Source organism: Spermophilus citellus (genome assembly GCF_964194105.1).
Source record: "Spermophilus citellus genome assembly, chromosome: 19".
Classification (NCBI taxonomy): Eukaryota; Metazoa; Chordata; class Mammalia; order Rodentia; family Sciuridae; genus Spermophilus; species Spermophilus citellus.
Window position 1 is genome coordinate 18318486 of NC_138201.1, and position 20672 is coordinate 18339157.

At 60.2% G+C, this 20672-nt stretch overlaps 1 protein-coding gene across 1 annotated transcript in view; it reads right to left on the reverse strand.

Annotated features, from left to right (window-relative positions):
* Positions 1-406: 406 nt before the first annotated feature.
* LOC308638625 (uncharacterized protein C3orf20) overlaps positions 407-20672 on the reverse strand; it is a 40494-nt gene continuing 20228 nt past the window's right edge. Inside the window, exons 9-16 of the mRNA XM_081276245.1 lie at positions 18340-18471; positions 16023-16146; positions 14445-14697; positions 11673-11979; positions 10286-10393; positions 9493-9635; positions 1048-1215; positions 407-542 (exon numbers count right to left, since the gene is read on the reverse strand). Of these exons, the coding sequence (XP_081132371.1) occupies positions 461-542; positions 1048-1215; positions 9493-9635; positions 10286-10393; positions 11673-11979; positions 14445-14697; positions 16023-16146; positions 18340-18471 (1317 nt within the window). The 3' untranslated portion in view covers positions 407-460. The remainder of the gene's footprint in view (positions 543-1047; positions 1216-9492; positions 9636-10285; positions 10394-11672; positions 11980-14444; positions 14698-16022; positions 16147-18339; positions 18472-20672) is intronic.

The window sequence follows — 20672 nt, forward strand, 5'->3', positions numbered from 1 at the left end:
CCCGGGGCACCTGTCACCCTTCTTCCTCTGGCTCCTCAGTCCCTGCTCTCGGCCCCCCTCTCCTCTCGTCCCCTCCTCTCCTGGTCCCTCCTCCCTTCTCTTGTCCCCTCCTCTTTCCACCTGGGCCAGGACCTGCACCCTTTCCCACCCACAGAAGGGTCCGAGGACACAGGTGGGTCCTGTCGGAGGCTCCAGGGGTGACCCTATGGTCCAGCAGGTGGCCCTCTTGTCTCCAGGGGATGGGACCCTCCAAACTCTTCAGAGGCCACAGAGGAAGCGTGGGCTGGGGACAGCGGGGGGGGGGGTGACCCAGGCTTGGCCTGGCCAGGGCTGGGGGCCCCTCTGTGCCAGGCTGCCCCGTCCCCGGGCGTCACCCACAGGCTGAAGCACGTTTCTTTATTAAAGGGGGCGTGGCGGGGCGAGGTGTGGGCAGGGGCCACCCCGGCCACCGGGGCTGGTGTCACTTCTTGCTGGCCTGTTTCTTCCGGCTGCCCCTTCTGGGTCTGGGGGGAGGAGGTGGCTCCACTTCAGGATCTTTGGGCCTAAATATCAAAACACAAAGGCACAGTGGGCCCGGGGGCTGCGGCCGAGCCCAGGACCTGGGTGGGCCTGGGCTGGGGGGCTGCGGCCATAGGATGTCGCTCCCTGGGGAAGGGGACGGTGACGCCTGTGGCCTTCCCACCTGCTCCTGCTCCTCCTTCCCTCCTTCCTGAGACGCGGTCCTGCAGGACCCACCGTCTCCCTTTCCCTGCCTCTGCCTCTGGATTCCCAAACTTTCTGTAGGGTCCAGCAGGTGCCGGGCAGGGACCCAGGGGACAGTCTCCTCCTTTCTGAGACCAAAGGGGTCATGCTGCAAAGTCTACCCCCAGATCAATGCTGGCAGCTTCAGGGAGCCTCTGGCTGCCCGGCTGGACACAGCGGGCCAGGGTCAGGGATAGACCCGTCAAGGCCAAAGTCCTGTGGTGGCCGCACGGCCGGTGGCAGAGCCAGGGACCCCTGCTGCGAGCTGTGCCTATTTGCTGGCCCCAAGCCACAATGGTCACCTACTTCACGTCAACCGGGGAAGCGATCTCCTGGTCCACCCTGTCTCCCAGGGCCAGCGAGGAGACGCTTCCTTCGAGATCCCCTGAGGCGGCCTTCTTAGCTGGCTCAGAATCTTCCAGGCTTGGGATAATGGCTGAAACGCTGCCGGGCAGGGGACACGGCGGGACAGAGCTGGGCGGGGCAGAGGGAGAGACAAGTCAGGCTTGGGTCCAGGGGACCACCCTGGGGACCCGCAGCCAGCTCAGGGCCGGGCCCCCAGGCTTCTGTTAGAGGCCACACGGGCTCTGGCTCACGTGCTGGCCACACCTGGACACCCCATAGTGACCACAGGAAACAGGGCCACCAGGCCGAGGGGACTAACCTCGAAATGCCCGGTGGTGGGGCTCCAAGTGCCCACCACCCCATAATGTGCTCAAGTCTGCACCTTCTAGAATTTTTGTGACGTTCTTTGAAAACAGAATCACTGCAGAGATTCGTCAGTGGAGATGAGGTCCCCACACCTGGCGTCAGGTGGTTGTGTAGTGCCGAGGGAAGGGTGGCATCATGCCACCCCAAGCCAAGGAACTACCAACACATTTCTGTTGCCGAGGCCACTCGGTGTGGAGACCTGGTGTCAGACTGTCTGGGGCTACTGTAACAAAACGCCACAGACCGGGTCTTGTTATAAAGCACAGAGGGGTATCTTGAGGTGTGTTTCTCACAGTCTGGGAAGTCCCAGATCAAGGCTCTGGGAGGCTCAGTGTCTCCTGATGGCAGCTTCTCGCCGTGCCCTCATACCGTGGAAGGGGCAGTCGCGTCCCCTGGGGTCTCTGACACAAGGGCACTAATACCCTCATGACTGAATCACCTCCCGATGGCTCCACTTCCCAACATCACTCCGTGGGAGGTGAGAATGTCAACGTGGGAACTTGGGAAGAGGGTGGAGACAGACACACTCAGACCTCAGCACCTTGTTACAGTCACTGGAGAAAACTCACGGGTGTGGGTGCCCCTCGCCTTTACACCCCACCCCATGGCTTTGCAGCAGGTGCTGCCTGTGTTTCTGACCACAGGAGGTTTCTGAGCATCACAGGAGCCACCAGCAGCAGGCTGCTCAGGGGTGTTGGTCCCTGTCTGACTGACCAGGGCACTGAAGTCCAGAGAGGGGAGTGGGCTTGTTCAGGGCTGCATAGTATATCACTGGCCCAGACAGCACTGGTCATTTGCTTAGTGACTTGTCATGTGGTCATGATTATTGATCTGGAAGGAGCCTGTCATCTGGTGGGTGATGACGCAGGGTGAGACCCGGGGGGCTCTGGGGGCAGGTGGCACCTATGCCTAAGACTCAGTGAGGCGACACAGTCATCCCCGCTGAGGCTGGGCTGGGGACGCAGGAGGACCAGGGCCGGGCCATCCCACAAAAGCTCAGAGCCAGAGACAGTGGGGTGGGGACTGCTTAAATCTCTCTCTTTTGTCTTAAAAAGGAGATGAAGGAAAAAAAATGTGACTTGCTCAAGTGGGGACCTCTAACACGACTTCAAGGGCCCCGAAAAAGGTTAAAGGGAGGAACCTGAAAAACAATGTCACAGGCGGGCGCGGCGGCACCCTCCTGCCACCCTAGCAACTCGGGAGGCCCAGGCAGGAGGATCACGAGTTCAAAGTCAGCCTCAGTAATGGTGAGGCCCTGACTCTACATAGTAAAGTAGGAAATGGGGCTGGGGACTGGGTCAGTGGCCGAGTGCCCCTGAGTTCAATCCCTGGTGGGAAAAACAGCATCCCCAAACAAAAACAAGGTCACAGAATCTGGGCACATTGTCACCATCTGCACTGAGCAGACTAGTGCGCCCCTTCCCACCCCCCTCCCTCCCCATACAAAGCCAGTGACTCCTGTAGACCCTCCAAGGTCACCTGTAGCCCTGACAGAAGAGAAAGGCGTTTGTGCCCGTGGCTGGGCCCGGGGTGCCCACATCCAGCCCCTGCTATCCTGAGAGGGAAGGATGCGGGCACAGGAGCAGGGTGAGGCTGGGGGGTCCTCCAGGGCCCCTGTCCCACAGAGCTCCAGCCTCGGGGGGTGGGGAGGAGGTCCCTGGGGTCTGTGGTTGGTGTCAGATCCTTACGGGGTGCAGAGAAGAGACACGGAGGGAAGCCCTGACCACCCACCTGGGCATGTCACTCATTTACCCCTCCATCCGTCTGTCCATCCATCCATCCCCATATTCACACTCAAGGAAGAAATACACGCACCAGGCCCTGAGCCTACAGTCCTGCCAAGGCCTGAAGTAGCCCCTCCTGGGCACTGGCCTCCTCTCTGGCCTCCCTGCCTCCAGCCTCACCCCCGGCTGTCCGAGACGGCATCTTTCTTAAGCTGGTCTTGTTTCCCTCCCTTGGAACCAGTCTAAGGTCCCCTGACACCCATGGATCGAGGCCCTGACTGACCAGCATGGTCACCAGCTGCTCGTGGCAGCTCTTGCTAACTCCACGGCTCCCTGTGGCAATGTCATACGCCTCGGTGACAAGGAGGGTGTGAGACGGGTCCTGAGCCTGTGTGGCGCCCTCTCTCCATGGCATGAGGCCAGCCCTCCGGTCCTGGGTCCCTAGGGACTGTGTCCAGGGGCTCTCACCCTCAGAGAAAGGGTCTTGCTAAGTGGCCCAGGCTGGCCTCCAACATGCGATCCTCCTGCCTCAGCCTCCTGGGTCACTGGGATGACAGGTGTGCACCACCAGGCCCAGATTAAGGGACACCCCTGCCCTGATGTGCGTGTCACCCGGGGTGGGGGCTCCTGGCTCAGAGCCGGGTCAGCTCCCCCCTGGACTCTCACGACGCCTCGTCACAGGGCCTGGCTCCCGACACCCCTCACCTCTCCCTGCTGGCCCAGCCCAGGACCCTCAGCACCACAAGGGGATGTCACAGGTCACTCTGCCGGTCCTCGTGGGGCCACCAGGCCCAGGCCCAGCCCAGCCAGGGCCAAGACCACAAAAGAAGGGTATCCCTACTCTGGGGTCTGACTGTCCAGCAGGGGAGACAGACGGACGGCCATGACACTCAGCTCCCAGGCCCAGGGAGACCAGCCTTTCAGAGGGGCCAGCGGAGGGCGAGGTGACAGGGACAGAGCCAAGGCTCCCAGGTCCCCAGCGCGGATCCCCCCATGGCATCTGTCACGGCCCAGACACACTCAGGCAGGGGACGGCCCCCGGCTGGGCTCAGGCCACCTGCACCTGTGTCGAGAGTCCCCCCCTGGGTGGCTGCTCTCTGTCTGTCCCTGCTGGTGTGCGTCCCCTGCACCTCATCCTCACCAGGGCGGGGTGGGGCAGGGAGGGGACAGGCACGGATCACAGGGACACCCTGCATGTGGCCGGGCCTCCCCACAGAGGGGGGCAGGGGAAGGGCTGCCACTGTGCACGCGGTGGACACGGCCCAGGCTCTGTGCTCGGCCCTGGGCACCCCCAAGTGTCCAAGCTCCCTGGGTCCCCGTCCCTGCATGCTGGTGCTTCAGGGCCCAGGCAGAGGCGTGGACCCGGCATGGCCTATCCCCGAGGGTCTCCCTGCCCGCTTGGTAAGGACAGGGTGAGGGTCCCGGCCAGGCAGGGGACAGGCCTCCGGGCCTCCCAGCGCTCTGGTCTCCAGCCCCTCTCAGCCCGGGGCCGGGGTCCTCCACCTACCCCCTCTCAGCCTGGGCGGCTGCGCTGCGGGCTCAGAGGGGTGCCCGGGTGGAGGCGGCGGCCGCGGTGCCAACACCCCAGGAAGCCTTCTGGGAGGAGGGGGGCTTTCGGGCTGGGGCTCCAGGCTGTAGGGGGGACAGAGACAAAGACGGCACAGGTTGGTGGGGAGGCAGGTGATGCAGGGGCGGCCCGGGCGACCCGGGGGCGCTTCACCACCGAGCCACACCCCCAGCCCTTCATATTTTTTTAATTTTGAGACAGGGCCTCGCTAAGTTGCGGAGGCTGGCCTCCAACTTGAGATCCTCCTGCCTCAGCCTCCCGAGCTGCGGGGATGGCAGGTGTGCACCACCGCGCCCGGCACTCTGTGTGATTTGAAGTCTATGGAGGGAGCTGTGCTCAGGGCTCTAGAACATTTTCTTCCTGCAAAACAGAAACTCTGTCCCTTTAAGCTCATTCTCTTCCCCCTGGGCCCTTGACCTTGGCCATTCCACTTTGTCTCTATGGACTGGTGACTCCAGGAGCCTCAGACAAGGTACAATGACACTGTGTCCGTCTTTCTGTGGCTGCTGGCTCTTCTCTTTGGGTCTTTGGCTCAGCCAAGGTGAAGAAGGTCAAGGTCAAGGTCAAGGTCAAGAATCCTGGGGGGGCACCAGTTGCTCAGAAACTGAAGGAATGATGTGGCTCTGAAGCTGGGAGATGGGGTGGACGCCCAGGAGGAAGAAGCCACCTGTCACTGGAGCTGTTGAGGGGCAGGTGACCACGGCACCTGGGCGTCAGTGGACACTCTGACTGCCCCTTGCCCCCTGGGATAAATATCGGTCCCCTGTCACCGGTCAGTAAACGATTCTCCATAAAACACTTCTCCAGGGTCCCCAGGTGCCCCCCAGAGGACGAGCAGGGCACAAGGGAGGGAGATGGGGATCCTGTCCACGGAGGTCACCGGCACAGGGAGGCCAGTCTGCTGGCTCGCACAGCTACCATGTGTGGAGACCGCCGCCCGCTCTGCAGGAAGGGGTGTCCCAGCGCTCTGGCCTGCAGGGGTCTGGGGACTCCTGGTGGCCTACAGGGCACCCCCAGACGCCCCGCAGCCCCTGGCCCACCCACTCCTCTCCGTCTCGGTCTCCGCTGGGGCCGCAGGGCCTCACAGGAAGGACCACACCAGACCCCTGGCTTCTGTCAGGTCCTCGCGGACCCTGCCCGTAGTGTCCCCATGGCCGGGTCCTCCAAGGAGAGAGAAGCTGCCCAGCCCAGCGGCCACCCAGCCTCTCCTGACCCCTCTGCTCACCTCTCTACGTCGACCCTCCTGACCTGTCCCCAGGGATAAGGTTTCAAGCTCCTGTGCAAAGCCAGACGGAACAAGGGCACCCTCTGGGACACCGTGACACTCTTGCCCCTTCCTGCTGTCACCAAAAACAGGGACAAGGAAAAAAAGCCTACGCCGCTTCCAAACAGATCCAGTTCTCTTCCTTGGATACTGTCACCGACGATCGGCTCAGTCTACAAAAGTGGACCCTGCGGATGGGCAGGGCTGACTTATCTAGGAGACACGGTGCCCACCAAGGGACAGCAAGGGCCTCCCAGAGCCTCAAGTACGAAGCCGTCAGCCTGTGTCCCTCTGGAGTCAGGGGACCTCAAAGGCCCAGCAGGCCCTGACTGCCAAGGCCACAGCCCGTCAACCTCCCGAGGCTGAAGGTGGACGTTTGCTCTTCCTCTCCGCCCACACTTAGCAGCTGAGCTAAGATTCAGCCGGGCCTCCCCCAGAGGCCGCCACCCATCAGTGAGGGTCACCAAGCCCTGCGCACAGGCTGCCTGTTCAGAGGGGCGCAGCCCACCCTGCCCACGGCCACCAAGCACCTCGCTGGACATGGCCGTCTAGGTTTCTGCCTGACCCACAGTGTCCCATCCTGTTCGTCGGGACACTGTGCGGTTTCACCCAGTGTCTCCAGAACCCAGACAACTCAGGCACGTCAGGCAGTACCAACCTCGTCACCCAGCTGGAGGGGACCAGCAGAAGGTGGGACGCTTTGAAAACCTGTCTGAATCTTTGACATGGTTTCCCCCATCGATAGGTAGGTTCTAGTTGCCCTGCTTCGACTGTGGGCTGCCCCAGGGACTCCAATGTGGTGGGACGTGTGAGGCCATAAGTCATCAAAGGGGAGACGGCGTCCCTCCTGCTGGTAACCCAGCCGCCATGTTGTGAGGAAGCCCAAGCTGCCTGGGGAGGCCACGCAAAGGCAGCAGCCCAAAGGGAACCTCAGGACGAAACTGCACAGCAGACCCCCTGCCTAGCCCAGCCCCGTCAGCTCCAGGACTGTGAGAGATGGATACAGAGAGAGGCCACAGGACCCGCTGTGACAGGGCAACATTTCCTTATAAAGACGTCCTTCTCTGTTTCTCTGCGCACCTCAGAGGCCGTTCTAGAATCAGGCGACTCCTCCTGTGCACACTCGCGAGACTCTGCCTCTTTCCTCTCTTAAGAACCTTGACCATCTCTGGGCCTGTGTGTTTGGTTTGTCTAGTTTTCTGATTCTTTGCCCAGAATTCCTCGAAAAAGTTATCGAAAACTGTCATAAGCTCACCGGCCAGTCCTGTCGGAACCCCTGGACCCCCACAGCTCAGGAGCCCATGACTACTTAACCGTGGCCTCATCCCTGACAGGGACAGCTCTCAGGAAATGCTGACTGGGCCATGCCCACAACCCGACATGTGATAACGCCACACAGCTCTGTCCCACTGCCCCCGGCCCGCTTGAGACACCCGCGGCCCTTTCCGAGTAACAGCGGAAGCTGGATCGAGCCATCTCTTGGTAAGTATTTCCTGGCACGTCCCTGCTGCAGTCTGGTATCTGTGTCCCCGTCCCCAAGTTCACGTGTTGAAATTCTCACAGCCAAGGTGATGGCACTAGGAGGCGGGGCCTGTGATACCTGTGCAGGTCAGGAGGGTGGAGCCTCATGAATGGGAGTGGTACCCTTGAAAGAGGTCCATGGGGTGAAGGTACGGTGTGGCTTTGATCTTTCTACCATGTAAGGACACAGGAGGAGAGGGCCACCTGTGAGGAGCAGGCCCCCATGAGACACCAAATCAGCAGGCGCCTTGTTCTTAGACTTGGCCTTTAAACCTGAGAGACCTTTGTTGTTTATAAGCCTCCCGCTGTACGGGAATTTTGTTATAGTATCCACACAGACTAAGTTGCCCCTCCTTGTGGCCATGTGGCCTTCTTCTGAGCGTCTCTGAACATGGCTTTGCCCATGGTTGGCATCTGCCAGGAGCCCCGGCTTGTCTTGGGCCTGGGCCTCCCCTGCCTCGCTCTCCCCCTCCCCTCTCCGCCTCGGGAACATTCTAGAACACCCTGAGCCGCGTCTTCCCTTCTCCCTGTGACTCCCCACAACTGGTCTCCAAGGACCTCTGAGTCCTCTCCCTCCTCGTCTTGGGTGACAGGGACTCAGTCGCTCTTCTCCCTGCCCCTTCAGCCTCTGCCCTCCTCATGTCCACAGGCGCTTCCTCATCTTGCCTCCTCTACTGAGTATGCCCAGATGGCGGGGTCACTACTGAGCATGCCCAGATGCCAGGGTCACTGTATGACCTCCAGGGTTCCTCCCGGGATGGGATGCCCGCAGCCTCCTCAGGGTCAGGCAGCTCATTTCCTTGGGGTGAAGCTGGCATCGGGACAAAACCCTGCAGGGCCCGGGTGGGCACGGGGCTGCCTAGACCGGGTCCCGTGGGGCACCTCCCAGGGGGCACCGGCTCTGCATTTTCCTGGGTGCAGCCATTTACAGAGCTCTTGAACACACGCACGCGTCCGTGAGATCCCCACGGTCTGCCAGGTGGGCACTGCTGTCCCCATTTGCAGAGAGACTGAGGATGGAGAGGCAGACTCATGGGCCCAGGCCCCAGCCAGGCCCTGATGGGCACGTTTCCCACCGCGTGGCGCTTCCTGATCAATCTCCCTCTGCTGTGGCCAGGTCCTAAAACCCAGGCTCCTTCCTGGACAAGGCTCTGTGCTCCGTGAGCCAAGAAATGACCAGGGGTCACCTCACCAGATCCAGGCCCGGGAGGTGCTCCATCAGGTGGCATCACCTGATTGCAAGTCTGAGCTCAGGAGCCTGGGGCCACTCTTGAGCCAGGCTTCCCTCTGCCAGGACCTGAGCCTGCTCCCTGCATGACCCATGTCCTCTCGGCAAACCAAGCAGCAGCAGGGCTGCAGGTGCCAGATGGAGGCTGAGGCAGGAGGATCGTGTGCTCAAGGCCAGCCTCAGCAACTTAGCGAGGCCCTAAGCAACTCAGCAAGACCCTTGAGACTCAGGTCTCAAGACGGACCTGTCTGGAGGTTCCTGGGGGATCAGCTGCGGCTCCCAGGCCTGGTTGGAATGGGGTCTCTGCTCTATGGCAGAAGTCACCACCGACAACTAAACGCTTGGTACATGCTGTTCCAGTCTCTGAGAATGCTGTTCCCCGTGGCACATAAGGTGCCTTGGGGTGAGTCCAAATGGGGTAAGGCAGGTGGGACAGGAGGCGGGGCTGCAGCTGGGGGTCCTGCCTGATGAGCCCCATCCTCAGGATCTCCCCAACAGACACGAGGACTATGCATCTGGCCCAAGTCCCTCATCACCAAGACAACCCTCTTGCCAACCTGCATCTCAAAGAAACTGACCACGTGCCCTGGCTCACCTGGCCGCCTGCTCGTTCCTCTCCTGTCCCCTGCCAAGCCTCTGATGGCGGGTTCTGCCAGGTGGACCCCAAGCGCAGGCCACACTCCCCCTCTCTGCCTTCCCCACGGCACCCCCTCCCCCCGCCCTGTGTCCCCTGTACCTGAACTTGTAGTTGTCCGGCAGGAAGTAGCCCATCTTGCAGTCCTGCCGGGCCCGGAAGATCTGTTTGAGCAGGTTCTGCTTGCTGAAGCCGTAGCCGTTCAAGACGCGGCCCCCGAAGAGGAGCTTCCCCCCAGCAAACATCTGTGGGCAGTAGAGGACGTGGCCTGAGCCACCTGCCTGGGGAGGTGGCCTGAGCCTGGCCTCGGCCCCCCTTGCTTGGCCTTTAGCCTCTGCTGGGCCAGGCTGCTGGACCCTCCCAGGTCCCTGGGGCCAGGACAGGGTCTTCTGATCCGAGGTCCACTCGCCTGCCCAGGGCCATTTGTCCCCTCTGCTGCTCACCCACTTACTGGGATGTGGCTTATCGCTCATCCCAGGGAATGGGGTCCCTTTGGCGGTTAACCAGGAAGGCAGGACCCCGAAGTCAAGAGACCGCGAGACCGGGACCCCTGGGGGAGGTGGCACAGGACCCATCGGGTGGCTGGACATGCAGACGAGCCAGTCAGGGTGACACGGGGGAGTCTCTCAGGGGCGTTTTCTGAGTCGGCCATGACACACTGTTTGTAGCATCAAGTGACGTGGGAACAGAGGAAGGGACGTGGACTCCCTGGTGAAGGGCCACCCGTCCTTTGGTCTCTTGGGATGGGGGACACGGGGGATCAGCCTAGGGCCCCGCCTGGCTCTGTGCACCTGGTGACACAGGTCAGTCCTGCTCTCTGATCCCCAGGGGCCCGGGCTGGGGGACCCAGAGTGGAGGGCAGGGAGCTGGCCGTCCGTCCCCAGGCCCCGCTCACCAGGATCATGCCCTGGACCACAGCAAACCTCTTCACCAGCAGGGCCGGGCTCTTCTGCAGGGGACCGTGCAGGTCATAACGCAGCAGGCGGTACGGGTCGTGGCGACACTGCACAGAGACAGGCTTCACAGTCACCCCATGCCAACGGGACACACCAGGGTCACCCCTTCTGCCCCCCAGGAGGGTCCTGGATCTGCGTGGCGCCCTCTACAGGTCAGCAGTAGGCCAGCTGCCCACTGGCCTGGCCCTCCGGAGTGGCCCTGCAGAGCCCTGAGAGGGGCACTGTGCCCCTGGTGGACCTGCATCCAGGCTGATGAGTCCACATCCCATGGCACCAAGGATGTCCCCAACTGTCCGCCAGGGCTGTCCCTCCCCTGCTCCTTCCAGCGGGTCCAGTCCCGTGCCAGGACCTGAACTGAACCCAGAGCTCTAGGTAGGGCCAGATCCCAGGACGGGCACAGAGCAGGGTCTCAATGAATAGTTCCCTGAGCCAGGGCCGTAGCACAGGCCTGTCATCCCAGCAGTTTGGGAGGCTGAGGCAGGAGGATCAAAAGTTGGAGGCCAGCCTTGCAACGTAGCAAAGCCTGAGACAACTTGGTAAGATGGTATCTCTAAAGAAAACGTAAAAAAGGGGCTGGGGGGCTGGGGATGCGGTTCAAGCGGTAGCGTGCTCACCTATCACATGCGAGGTGCTGGGCTGGATCCTCAGCACCACATAAAAATGAAAAATAAATAAAGATATTGTGTCCAACTACAACTAAAAAATAAATATTAAAAAAAATTTCTGGGGAAGAGGATACTCGGGATTGAACCCAGGGACTCTCTACCATGGAGCCACACCCCAGGTCCTTCCATTTTTATTTCGAGACAGGGCTTTGCTAAATTGCTGAGGCTGGCCTCCAACTGTGATCCTCCTGCCTCGGCCTCCTGAGCCACTGCTGGGATGACAGGAGTGAGACCCTCTATATGGCTCCTTAAGGTCCCCTTTAGGCTTCATCGTCAATGAATTCAGACTGTGCAGATGACACCTGTGCGGAAACCCAGCCCACCTGCCCAAACCCCACACATCCTGGGAGGCACTTGCTGGAATCCAGGAGGTGACTGGTACAGGGTCCTGGGCACTGATAAGCTCTCCTGTCATGGCCCTCACTGGGGCCTTCTGGGGCTGCCAGAAGCTTCTGCAGGGCCTGGCTTGTGTCTGAGTGCACAGCAGGTACCTCGGCCTGGCAGAGTCCTAGCGCACAGTGGAACAGAGGGCAGAGGGAGGGACGTGCAAAGGCCCTGAGGAAGAGAAGGGGTGTGGCCTCTGTGCCAGATGTTCAGCAGGTCCTAGCACTGCAGGGGCTTCCTCTGGCCTTTGGGGTCTCCTCGCTGGGCCCAAACCAACCTGGATGCAGGGCGAGGCGCGGCCCTGCTGCTTGTGGTTGTACAGGGTGTCCAGCACCCACTGCAGCTGCGCTGTGCTGCCCAGGCTCTGGCTCGAGACGATCCCGAACACCAGCACTTGGCTGGGGTCGCGGGGTGCGGACAGGAAGCGCTCCAGCTCCACGTCGGACACCAGGGGGGCCTTCACCATGCACCTGCAGCCAGCCCGGATGTCCTCCCTGCGCAGCAGCTTCCGGAGCACCAGGGGACAATCAGAGGGCGAGGCCGCCCACCTTGTGGGGCTGTGCACCTCTTTGGCCATCTTCCCCCTGCGGCAGGAGCATCCAGAGGGATCCTCAGGGGGCCACTCACAGGCCCCTGCCCCAGCTGGGCTGCCCATGAACAAGGACCCGCTGTGGGGGGCGGGGAGGCTGTGGGCGGAGTCCATTCTGGCCTCACCAGCCAGGTGTGCTCGGCCTCACAGGCCCCTGGTGTCCCTGCGCCTCTGTTTCCTGGGGGCCAACGAGGTGGGTGACTCTCTCCCACACCCCTCGGCCTGCTGCGTGCTCTGCAGGCCTGTCCCCTTGACAGTCAAGACAGACCCTGAGCTGGCCTCTTTCCCTGACCTCCACCAACGTCAACTGTCTAAGCCTCCTTTTTTTTTGGTTTAGGGTACTGGGGGTGGAACCCAGGACCGAGCCATGCTAGGCAAGGGCCCTGTCACTGAGCCACGTCCCCAGGCCTTGGAATTTTACTTTGAGACAGGGCCTCACTAAGTTGCCCAGCCTGGCCTCCAAACTTTCCATCCTCCTGCCTCAGCCTCCAGAGTCACTGGATGACAGTGTGCGCCACTGCGCCTGATTAAGCTTCCTTGTTGCTGAAGTGCCTCTTAAAGGGGCCTGTGCTTTCCTCCTGGCCTCTCTGTACTCCATCCTTTGCTCGGTGTGCCCAGGGATCCTGTTAAACCCCAAGTCGCACCGTGCCTCTACTCTCTGAAACCCTACAGGGGGCTTTCCTTCTTTTTACAGAATAAAAGCCAAAGTTCCCACAATGCCTGGGTGGTCGCGAGGTGGCTGCTGAGCATGGGGGAGGCCCCGGGTTCCATCCCAGCACCCAATCATTCAAGAAATCCAAAAATAGATAAAAATGTAAAAGCCTGTCTCATGTTAGGGACCTTCCCGTCTTGCACCAGGATGAGCCCCAAAGGATCCAGGCTTTAAACCCAGGAGAGTTCAGCTATGAGGGGACCCAGGGAGAGGTAGAGAGGTAGGAGAACTGGCCTCTGATTCCGCAGCGGGGACACCTTTGATAAGTGGGACGCCAAAATCCAGGCATCCGCATAGGGAAGGCTGGTCAATCCAACTCCCCGATAGAGAAATGGGAAAAAAACCCCCAAAATCCTGAGGAGCAAGTAAAAGACACTCTAAGCAAAAGACGAATAGGACATGGGGGGCATCCGGAAGTCCTCCCACACGTGGTGGCTCATGGCTCTGCTTTGTGAAGGCCGCTACATGGACAAGAGCCACTTGACGTCCAGCCAGATGTGGACGGGGGCAGCTGACACCCCAGCACATCAGCCAAGGGGTGCAGAAGACCGAAATTAATTCAGCAAAAAAAAGCCCTGTCAACCCCCGTTTATCAGAGCTCTGGAGTGGAATTAAAACAAAAATCCTAACAACCATCAGGGAAGTAAACTGCTAAATATTGGAAAGAGGACACTGTGACATTTTGACTTCCTCCTCTGCCACCCACAGCCCCCAGGTTGGGGGATCCGTGGGAAGGACAGTCCACGTTCCTGGCCCAGCCTGCGGGTCCCATCGGGCTGGGGTGGTGGCTCAGTGGTAGAGCACTTGCCTGGCAGGTGAGAGGCCCTGGGTTCCATCCTCAGCACCACAGAAAAATCAATCAAATAAAGGTCCATTGACAACTAAAAAAACTATTTAAAAAAATCTGGTTTCTGCCTGGAGGGTGCAGGGGCACAGGCTTGTCATCCAACGGCTCAGGAGGCTGAGGCAGGAGGATCGGGAGCTCAAGGCCAGCCTCCGCCACTTAGCGAGACCCTAAGCAGCTCAGCGAGACCCTGTCTCTGAATTAAAAAACAACAAGGGCCGGAGACGGGGCCCCGGGGTTGAGTGTCCCTGGGTTAAATCTCAAGCTGCCCACTCCCCTAACAAAAGAAAAACCACAAACATGGTCCCACACCTGGCCCCTAGACCCTTCCATGTACGAGAGCTTCGAGGCCTTGGTCCACTCTACGCCTCTTCCCTGGCCTCCCTATTCCTAGAACTTTTGGTGTGTCCTTTGCTCCTTCTGCTTCTCTTCCACCAAGAGGCTGAGTCTCAGGTCTTGGTCTTTAGACGTTCCCCATGAGCACTTCCCAGGGCCCTTTTCTGCCCCAAGAGTCTCAGTGAACCAGCCAAAAAGCAGATGAGGGCCCTGAGCTGATCCCCCAGGGACCCCCAGACAGGCCCATTTTGAGACCTCGGTCTCAAGGGTCTCGCTGAGCTGCTTAGGGCCTCGCTGAGTTGCGGAGGCTGGCCTTGAGCTCACGATCCTCCTGCCTCAGCCTCCTGAGCCGTTGGGATGACAGGCCTCCAGCACTTTCTAGATCTCCCTTCTCCTAGCTGCTCTCCCTGGGCTCTGGCCCGGGCAGGAGAACTGTGCGCAGCACCCAGGTCAGCTCCTGCCCTCTCCCAGCCTGGGGTTTAGCTCCAGGACGGAGGGACGCAGCACTTGGCTCCCATCAGGTTCTCCCTGCCCATCCCAGACGCCTCAGGGGAAGGGGTCAGCCCACCTGAACGTGATGGAGGCCCTGGTGTGGACTCTGGTGCCCTTCTTCCGGGAGGGGCTCATGGAAATAGACTCTGCATCCTCTTTTATAGACTCTTCGACAAGGGAATCTGGCCGGGCCGACTGGGAGCGGGAGAGGATGTCGGCCATGTGGGAACTGGATCTGAAGACCTTTTCCAGATGAGAGCCGGACTTCAGCCTCACCCGGCCGATGTCGGGGTCCTCCCTCTTGGCGGGGTACTCGATGGTGAACAGACCTGGTAATAAGAGATACTGCTGTCCCGTTTCATCACAGATGGGCCACCTTTGTCCCTGCTCCTGGGCTCCACCCAGTGGAACGCCCTTTTGCTCACCTCGTCCCTGCTTGTCCATGTCTAGAGATTCTCGGGCCCCAACCATAGCCCAGCCAGCGATCAGCCTAAGAATGGCTGCCTCTCCCTCCTTCCCCCCACTTTCCCCCAGGGGCCTGGCTTGGCCCCAGCAGCCAACACAGAGCTTGGGTCCACAGTCAGTTCCTGGCTCATGCTGTTCCAGGCTCTGAGATTGCTGTTCCCTGTGCCTCAAGATAAGAAGTCCATCTGGTTTTTTTTGTTTTTTTTTTTGGTATAGGGGATGGAACTCAGGGGCAGTTAAACTCTGAGCCCCCGTCCCCAGCCCTGTTTTTGGCATTTTATTTAGAGACAGGGTCTCGCTGAGTTGCTCAGGGCCTCCATGAGTTGCTAAGGCTGGCTTTGAACTTGCGAGCCTCCTGCTTCGGCCTCCTGAGTCACGGGGATGACAGGTGTGGGCCACGGCTCGTTCTTTTACACTGTACTTGGTACATGACAGTTGTACCTCATGGTGACATTCGTTGTGACCTGTGTGTCCAGGCACACAACAGGACGGTATGATTCATATCCTCGTCTTGCTTTCCCTACTAGACGGGAAAATTTGGAGGCCAAGGGCCTCTCTTTCTCCATTCCCTTACCCAAGCATTGACTGAATGAGTCGACTCGGAATAGACAGATGACCCGGGACAGGGCTCCCTCCTTCTGAGGACCCCTGGGGTGACCGGAAGGGGACTAGAGCAGGTGTGAAGAGCCCCGGAGCCCCGAGGAGGGTGGGCCACATTCTGCTGGGTTGGGGGGCAAGGCAGACTGCCCCTCAGGACAAACGGCCTAAGTCTCTGGAGGCAAAGACAAAGTCCCTAGAGAGGCCCCTCCATGCCTGGTCAGGGGTGCCGTGGAGCAGAGCTCAGTGTCCCCAATTTCCAGGTCCCCCAGCAGGAGGGGACAGCTGAGGTTGGGAAGGGCCTGGGGGTGCCCTTGGGCCTAACAGGGACAACTGGGGAGGGGACAGCTTTTGACCTTCCCACAAGGAGAGAGGAACAGGAGCTGCAGATAGGTGACAGGTGAGATGGGTCACCAAGCTGAAGAGGTGACACAGTGTGTACGTGGGGACCCAGAGGGACACAGGATGATGACGAGGGGCCTGGGAATAAGACACTGACGTGGAGCGGAGCCTGACCACTGCTGCCCGGGTCCCCACGTGGGACGGCAGTGAGGAGCTCAGTGCCCGCCTGGTGGCCGCCCGCTGCCCTCACCTGCAGCCAGCAGGATGGAGTTCAGGAACTGAGTCACCGTCTTCTGGAACCTCCTCTTGATCTCCGCCAGGGCTCGGGTCAGCTTTGACACCTTGTCGTCCGAGCCCCCGACCCTGCGGGACGGCTGAGGGAGGAAAGGGCAGGGGTTGTGGCCACCTGTCCCCCTCCGCCTGCAGCACCCCTCTCCCTCTCCCTCCCGTGACTTCCTGCGCCTCGGCCCAGACCTGACCAGACCTCCCCACCCTGAAGGGCTTCCCGTGGGCCTCGCTGTCCTTGGCCTGGACGCCCGACACGCTCTCCGTGTCCGCGCTTTGTGAAGACACGAGGGGTGTTGCAGCCTGTCTCCCCCAAACCCTGCGAGCTTCTAACTGCTAAGTAGTTGAGGCTGACCGTCCCCCAAAGGCCCGTGTGATCAAAGTGTGGCTCTTAGGGTGGAGTGGAGCCTTTAAGAGGTGGGGCTTAGCGGGAGGACTTTAGGTCATTGGGGGCGGGCCCTTGTTGAGGTGGTCTGACGGACTCCAGCCCTTTCCCTCTTTCTCTTTTTCTTCCTGGCCATGAGTTCAGTGGTTCTGTCCCACCACACGCCCCCTGCCATGGCACACTGCCTTGCCACAGGCCCCAAACCACAGAGCATCATGAACTGGAACTTCCAACACTGTGAGCAAACAAATAACCTTTCTTCTTTATAAGCTGATTATCTCAGGCGGTTTGTTACAGTGATGGTCTCTGGGTCTCAGTGCCTATCACACAGAAGGAGCTCAATAGATGCTGTCCGTGAAGTGTGGCACTTTTGCTGCCTGTTGTCCTGTGTGGTGGGAGAATACTGGCTGCCACCAGCTCCCAAATGAAAACTTGTCATTGACCAAGGTTACAGAAACTGACTGGTCACTGGGGGGCACAAAGGCCGAGGACTTTCGCCTCGATTCTGCAGGGTCACTGCGGCCTCCTCCCAGGAGTCCCAGGTGAACTCCTGCACACCTATCTCCATTCCAGGGGCTGTTTCCCAGGGAAGCCAACCGCAGACTTGCTCTGGACATCAGGGGCAGCTCTAAGCAGCTAGAGCTTCCAGACTGAGCCCGGCTGGGCCTGATGTCTTCTCCCAGAACCTTTCTGATTTCCTCAGCCAACGGCAACTGCTCTCGGCTGAACCTCCACATCCATCCACTCCTGTCTGCCTGGGGTCTTGTTCGTATTTTGCTTCCTTTGTCCCTATCCTTGGCTGGCTCCTGGTGGGCAGGTCCAACGCTTTCTATGTTCCTCACTTAACACAGCGTGGGAGTGGGAGGCTGAGGCAGGAGGATCGAGAGTTGGAGGCCAGCCTCAGCAACTCAGTGAGGCCCTGAGCAACTCAGGGAGACCCTGTCTCTAAATAAAAAAATAAAAAGGGCTGGGGACAGGGCTCAGGGATTAAGAGCCCCTGGGAACCCCAGGCAATCCCCAGTTTGGTGGAGGTGACAATGAAGGAGTGCCATGTTGGAGCTGTCACTGCCGGGGGGAGGGGCTGCTGAGCAGGAGACACAGACTGGACCTGGAGGGGCCGGGGGGCGGAGGGCCTTCAACATGTCCTCGAATTTTGTCCAGCGTCCTTCTCCTCCTCCTGGTCAAAGCACCCTGATTTGCCTTTAGGACAATACTCTGCCTCGTCCCTTGCCCCTCTGGTTCATGTGAAGCTAATGTCACACCCTGACCCTAAGGATGGTGTGACACTCAAGTGTGGCCCACTGGGGCAGCGCAGGGGGACACTTTAGTCATGGGCAGCCATCGGAGCCCCTGAGAAGTGATGCTGTTGCTTTCTCTCCTCCTCCTCGCTCTCTGTGGTCCTGGGACTAAACCAGGGCCTCACGCCTGCTGGGCGTCACGTTGGCACTTCCGCTGGAGCACTTGGGACGTCACCGTGGGCAGGATAAGAGCTCAAGAGACGCTTGTGGCCATTAGGAGAGAAACTCTAGGAGACTAAATCTGACCCAGACGAAAGCAGGACCAAGGGAGGGGAACGTCCGGTGGAATCTCGGGAGGGCCTGGATCCAGCCATGCCTGAAGCCGCCCATCAGCAGACTTCTCAAGTTCATTGAGCCGACACGTCCTTCTGTCATGGTTAAGCCCATCCACGTTGGATTCTGCCACTGACAAGTGACAGACTCCTGACTGATACAAAAAGTTCACTAAGGACAAGAAGGTGGTTCTCAGGTTAAGTGGTGGGTGACAGTAGAGTGACACGGGGCTTTGCCTGGGAGAGTGGTGGGCAGTGGGAGCAGAGACCCTGGGACAGGAAGTGGCAGGTCCCGGGGTCGGGGCTCCACGCGTGGCTCTGCCTTACCCGTTTCTCTGTCATGGTCCCGTGGGGACAGGTTCTGGCCGACACGGTGAGCGTCACCGTCTCGTTCAGGGAGGTGAAGGTGACCACGATGGAGTCCTGCCCCAGCATCGTCAGCTTAATCTGCTCGTTCACCTGCAGACGAGGAAGGTGGCCCTTAGAGGTCCCGGCCTGCGCTGTCCCTCGCACCCTGTCCTGAGGCACAGGGTCCTCTGGGCTCAGCTGAAGGCCCTGAGACCTTCCTGGAGCTTGGGGGGGTCCGGCAGGAGGGGACAAGCCCAGCAGCTGAGGCCCCAGCCCCAGGGTGACCAGCTGGAGTCCAGCCAGGTTGGCCTGGGACAGCTGGGATCAGAAGGTCACCCTCTGTCCCTGGACGGGCAGCTGGGCTACTCAGTACCCAGACACCAGGTCGGACTGTGAGTCTTGTCCTGTAGCAAACAGGAGGTGACACGGCGGGTAGAGCCAGAAAGCCGCCCCCCGCAGGTGGGTGGGCAGATGGCAGGAACCAGGGGGGCTGAGCCATGGCCGCTCCCCCATCCCCCTAGAGTCACTAAATGCCATTCTTTACCCCAAGAGGGAGCCCAAGATGGTGGGAAGGGACAGGAGCTCTTTTTCACCACTTCCAAAGACAGGGGCTTGCTTCTGGCCAGCCCCAGAGACGGGCTCAGAGAGGGCGAGCTACCCCCCTAACGACACACAGCTGACCGGGATTCCCAGCTGCCTGCGGTCAGCAAGCCCCACGGCCTCGCTGAATCGCAAACCCTTCAACACGAAGCAGTTGAGAGGCTACTGTCAGGTTCAAAGGAGATGCTTCAAAATTGTACCAGTGGCCTCGTGAGCCACACAGGTCCCCTGTCCGCATCCCAGCGGCCCACAGCCCACTGCTGGCCGCACCCCTCATGTCTCACCCATCACCCCCCATTTCTCACCCGAGGCCACGATTGGGAGGCAAACGGACCCATCTAAAGCCATCTGGGTTCCCTGATTCTCTGGGAAGCTTCTCGGTCCCCACTCACCCCCCCATCATGAAATCATCTGTAACTCTGTCCCCCGCTCCCTGTCCCCACAGCCCGGGCCTGGAGACCATTAAGTCCTTTGAATGAAAGGGCCTCTTATAAAGAGAAAGAAAAGTGCCACCTACACTTGGAATCATGTCAGGTCGACCTAGGAAGCCCCCTCCCTCGGCTCTCCCCTGGTCCACGCGTGGCCTGGCCCTGTCCTGCCAGGTCCCCATGCAAAAGCTGGCCTGAGACTCCTGTCCTTTCCAAGCCAACAGCTGGCTGAGTGCAGTGGGGCACGCCTCTCATCCCAGCGAACTGGAGGCTGAGGCAGGAGGACTGCGAGTTTGAGGCCAGCCTAGGCATTGAGGGAGGGCGTAAAGCGCAGCAAGACCCCAGATCTAAGGGAAAAAATGGAATAAGGAGGCGCTGGGGCTGAGGCCCCGAGTGGAGCACCCCGGCTTCAGTGCCCCGAGCAAAACACTAAGACCAACCACGGGTTCCACTTCCAGCGGAGCTGAGCCAGGATCTCAAAGGCTGACCCTCCCATGGGCGGCCATGAACTTGAAGGAGAAGAGCCCCAAAGCTCTAAGAGTGACCATGAGGCAGGGGATTTGGCGGACGAGGGCGGGAGAGTCTGTGTCCCCCAGTCCTGGCCCTGAAGGCGGGTCACGGCCACGGCCAAACGCTACCATGTCTCCTGGCACAAGAACCCAGAAGACAGAACCTGGGGCCACCACAGTCAAGTGCAGGGGACTGCAGAAGGGACGGGGCCAAGCAAGAAGGAGGGCCCAGAATCTGGGTGCAAACTGGCCACCCGAGAGCGGCCAACCCAGGCCGGGTGGCAGCATGGGGACAGGGACCTGAGGGCTGAGCCGCTGCCTGCCGAGCTGAGAGGAGCCGAGGCTGGCGGAGTGAGTGCCACCCAAGTCACCGCCAGTTACCGCGACCACAGCAGCAGGCTCAGGAGAGACCATGGGAACCCAGAGATTTCACATGTGACATCTGCCATGTCACCTGAACTCCCGAATGACTCCAGGGGTAACTTGATACTGGACTCAATCCCAGAGCCCCCAAAAGGAGGATCAGGAGGAGGAAGAGGAAGAAAAGGAGGAGGAGGAGGAGGGGAGAGGAGGAGGGAGAGGAGGAGGAGGAGGAAGAGGAAGAAAAGGAGGAGGAGGAGGAAGGGGAGGAGGAGGAAGCAGAGGAGGAGGAGGTGGAGGAAGAGGAAGAAAATGAGGAGGAGGAGGAAGGGGAGGAGGAGGAAGCAGAGGAGGAGGAGGAGGAGGTGGAGGAAGAGGAAGAAAAGGAGGAGGAGGAGGGGAGGGGAGGAGGGAG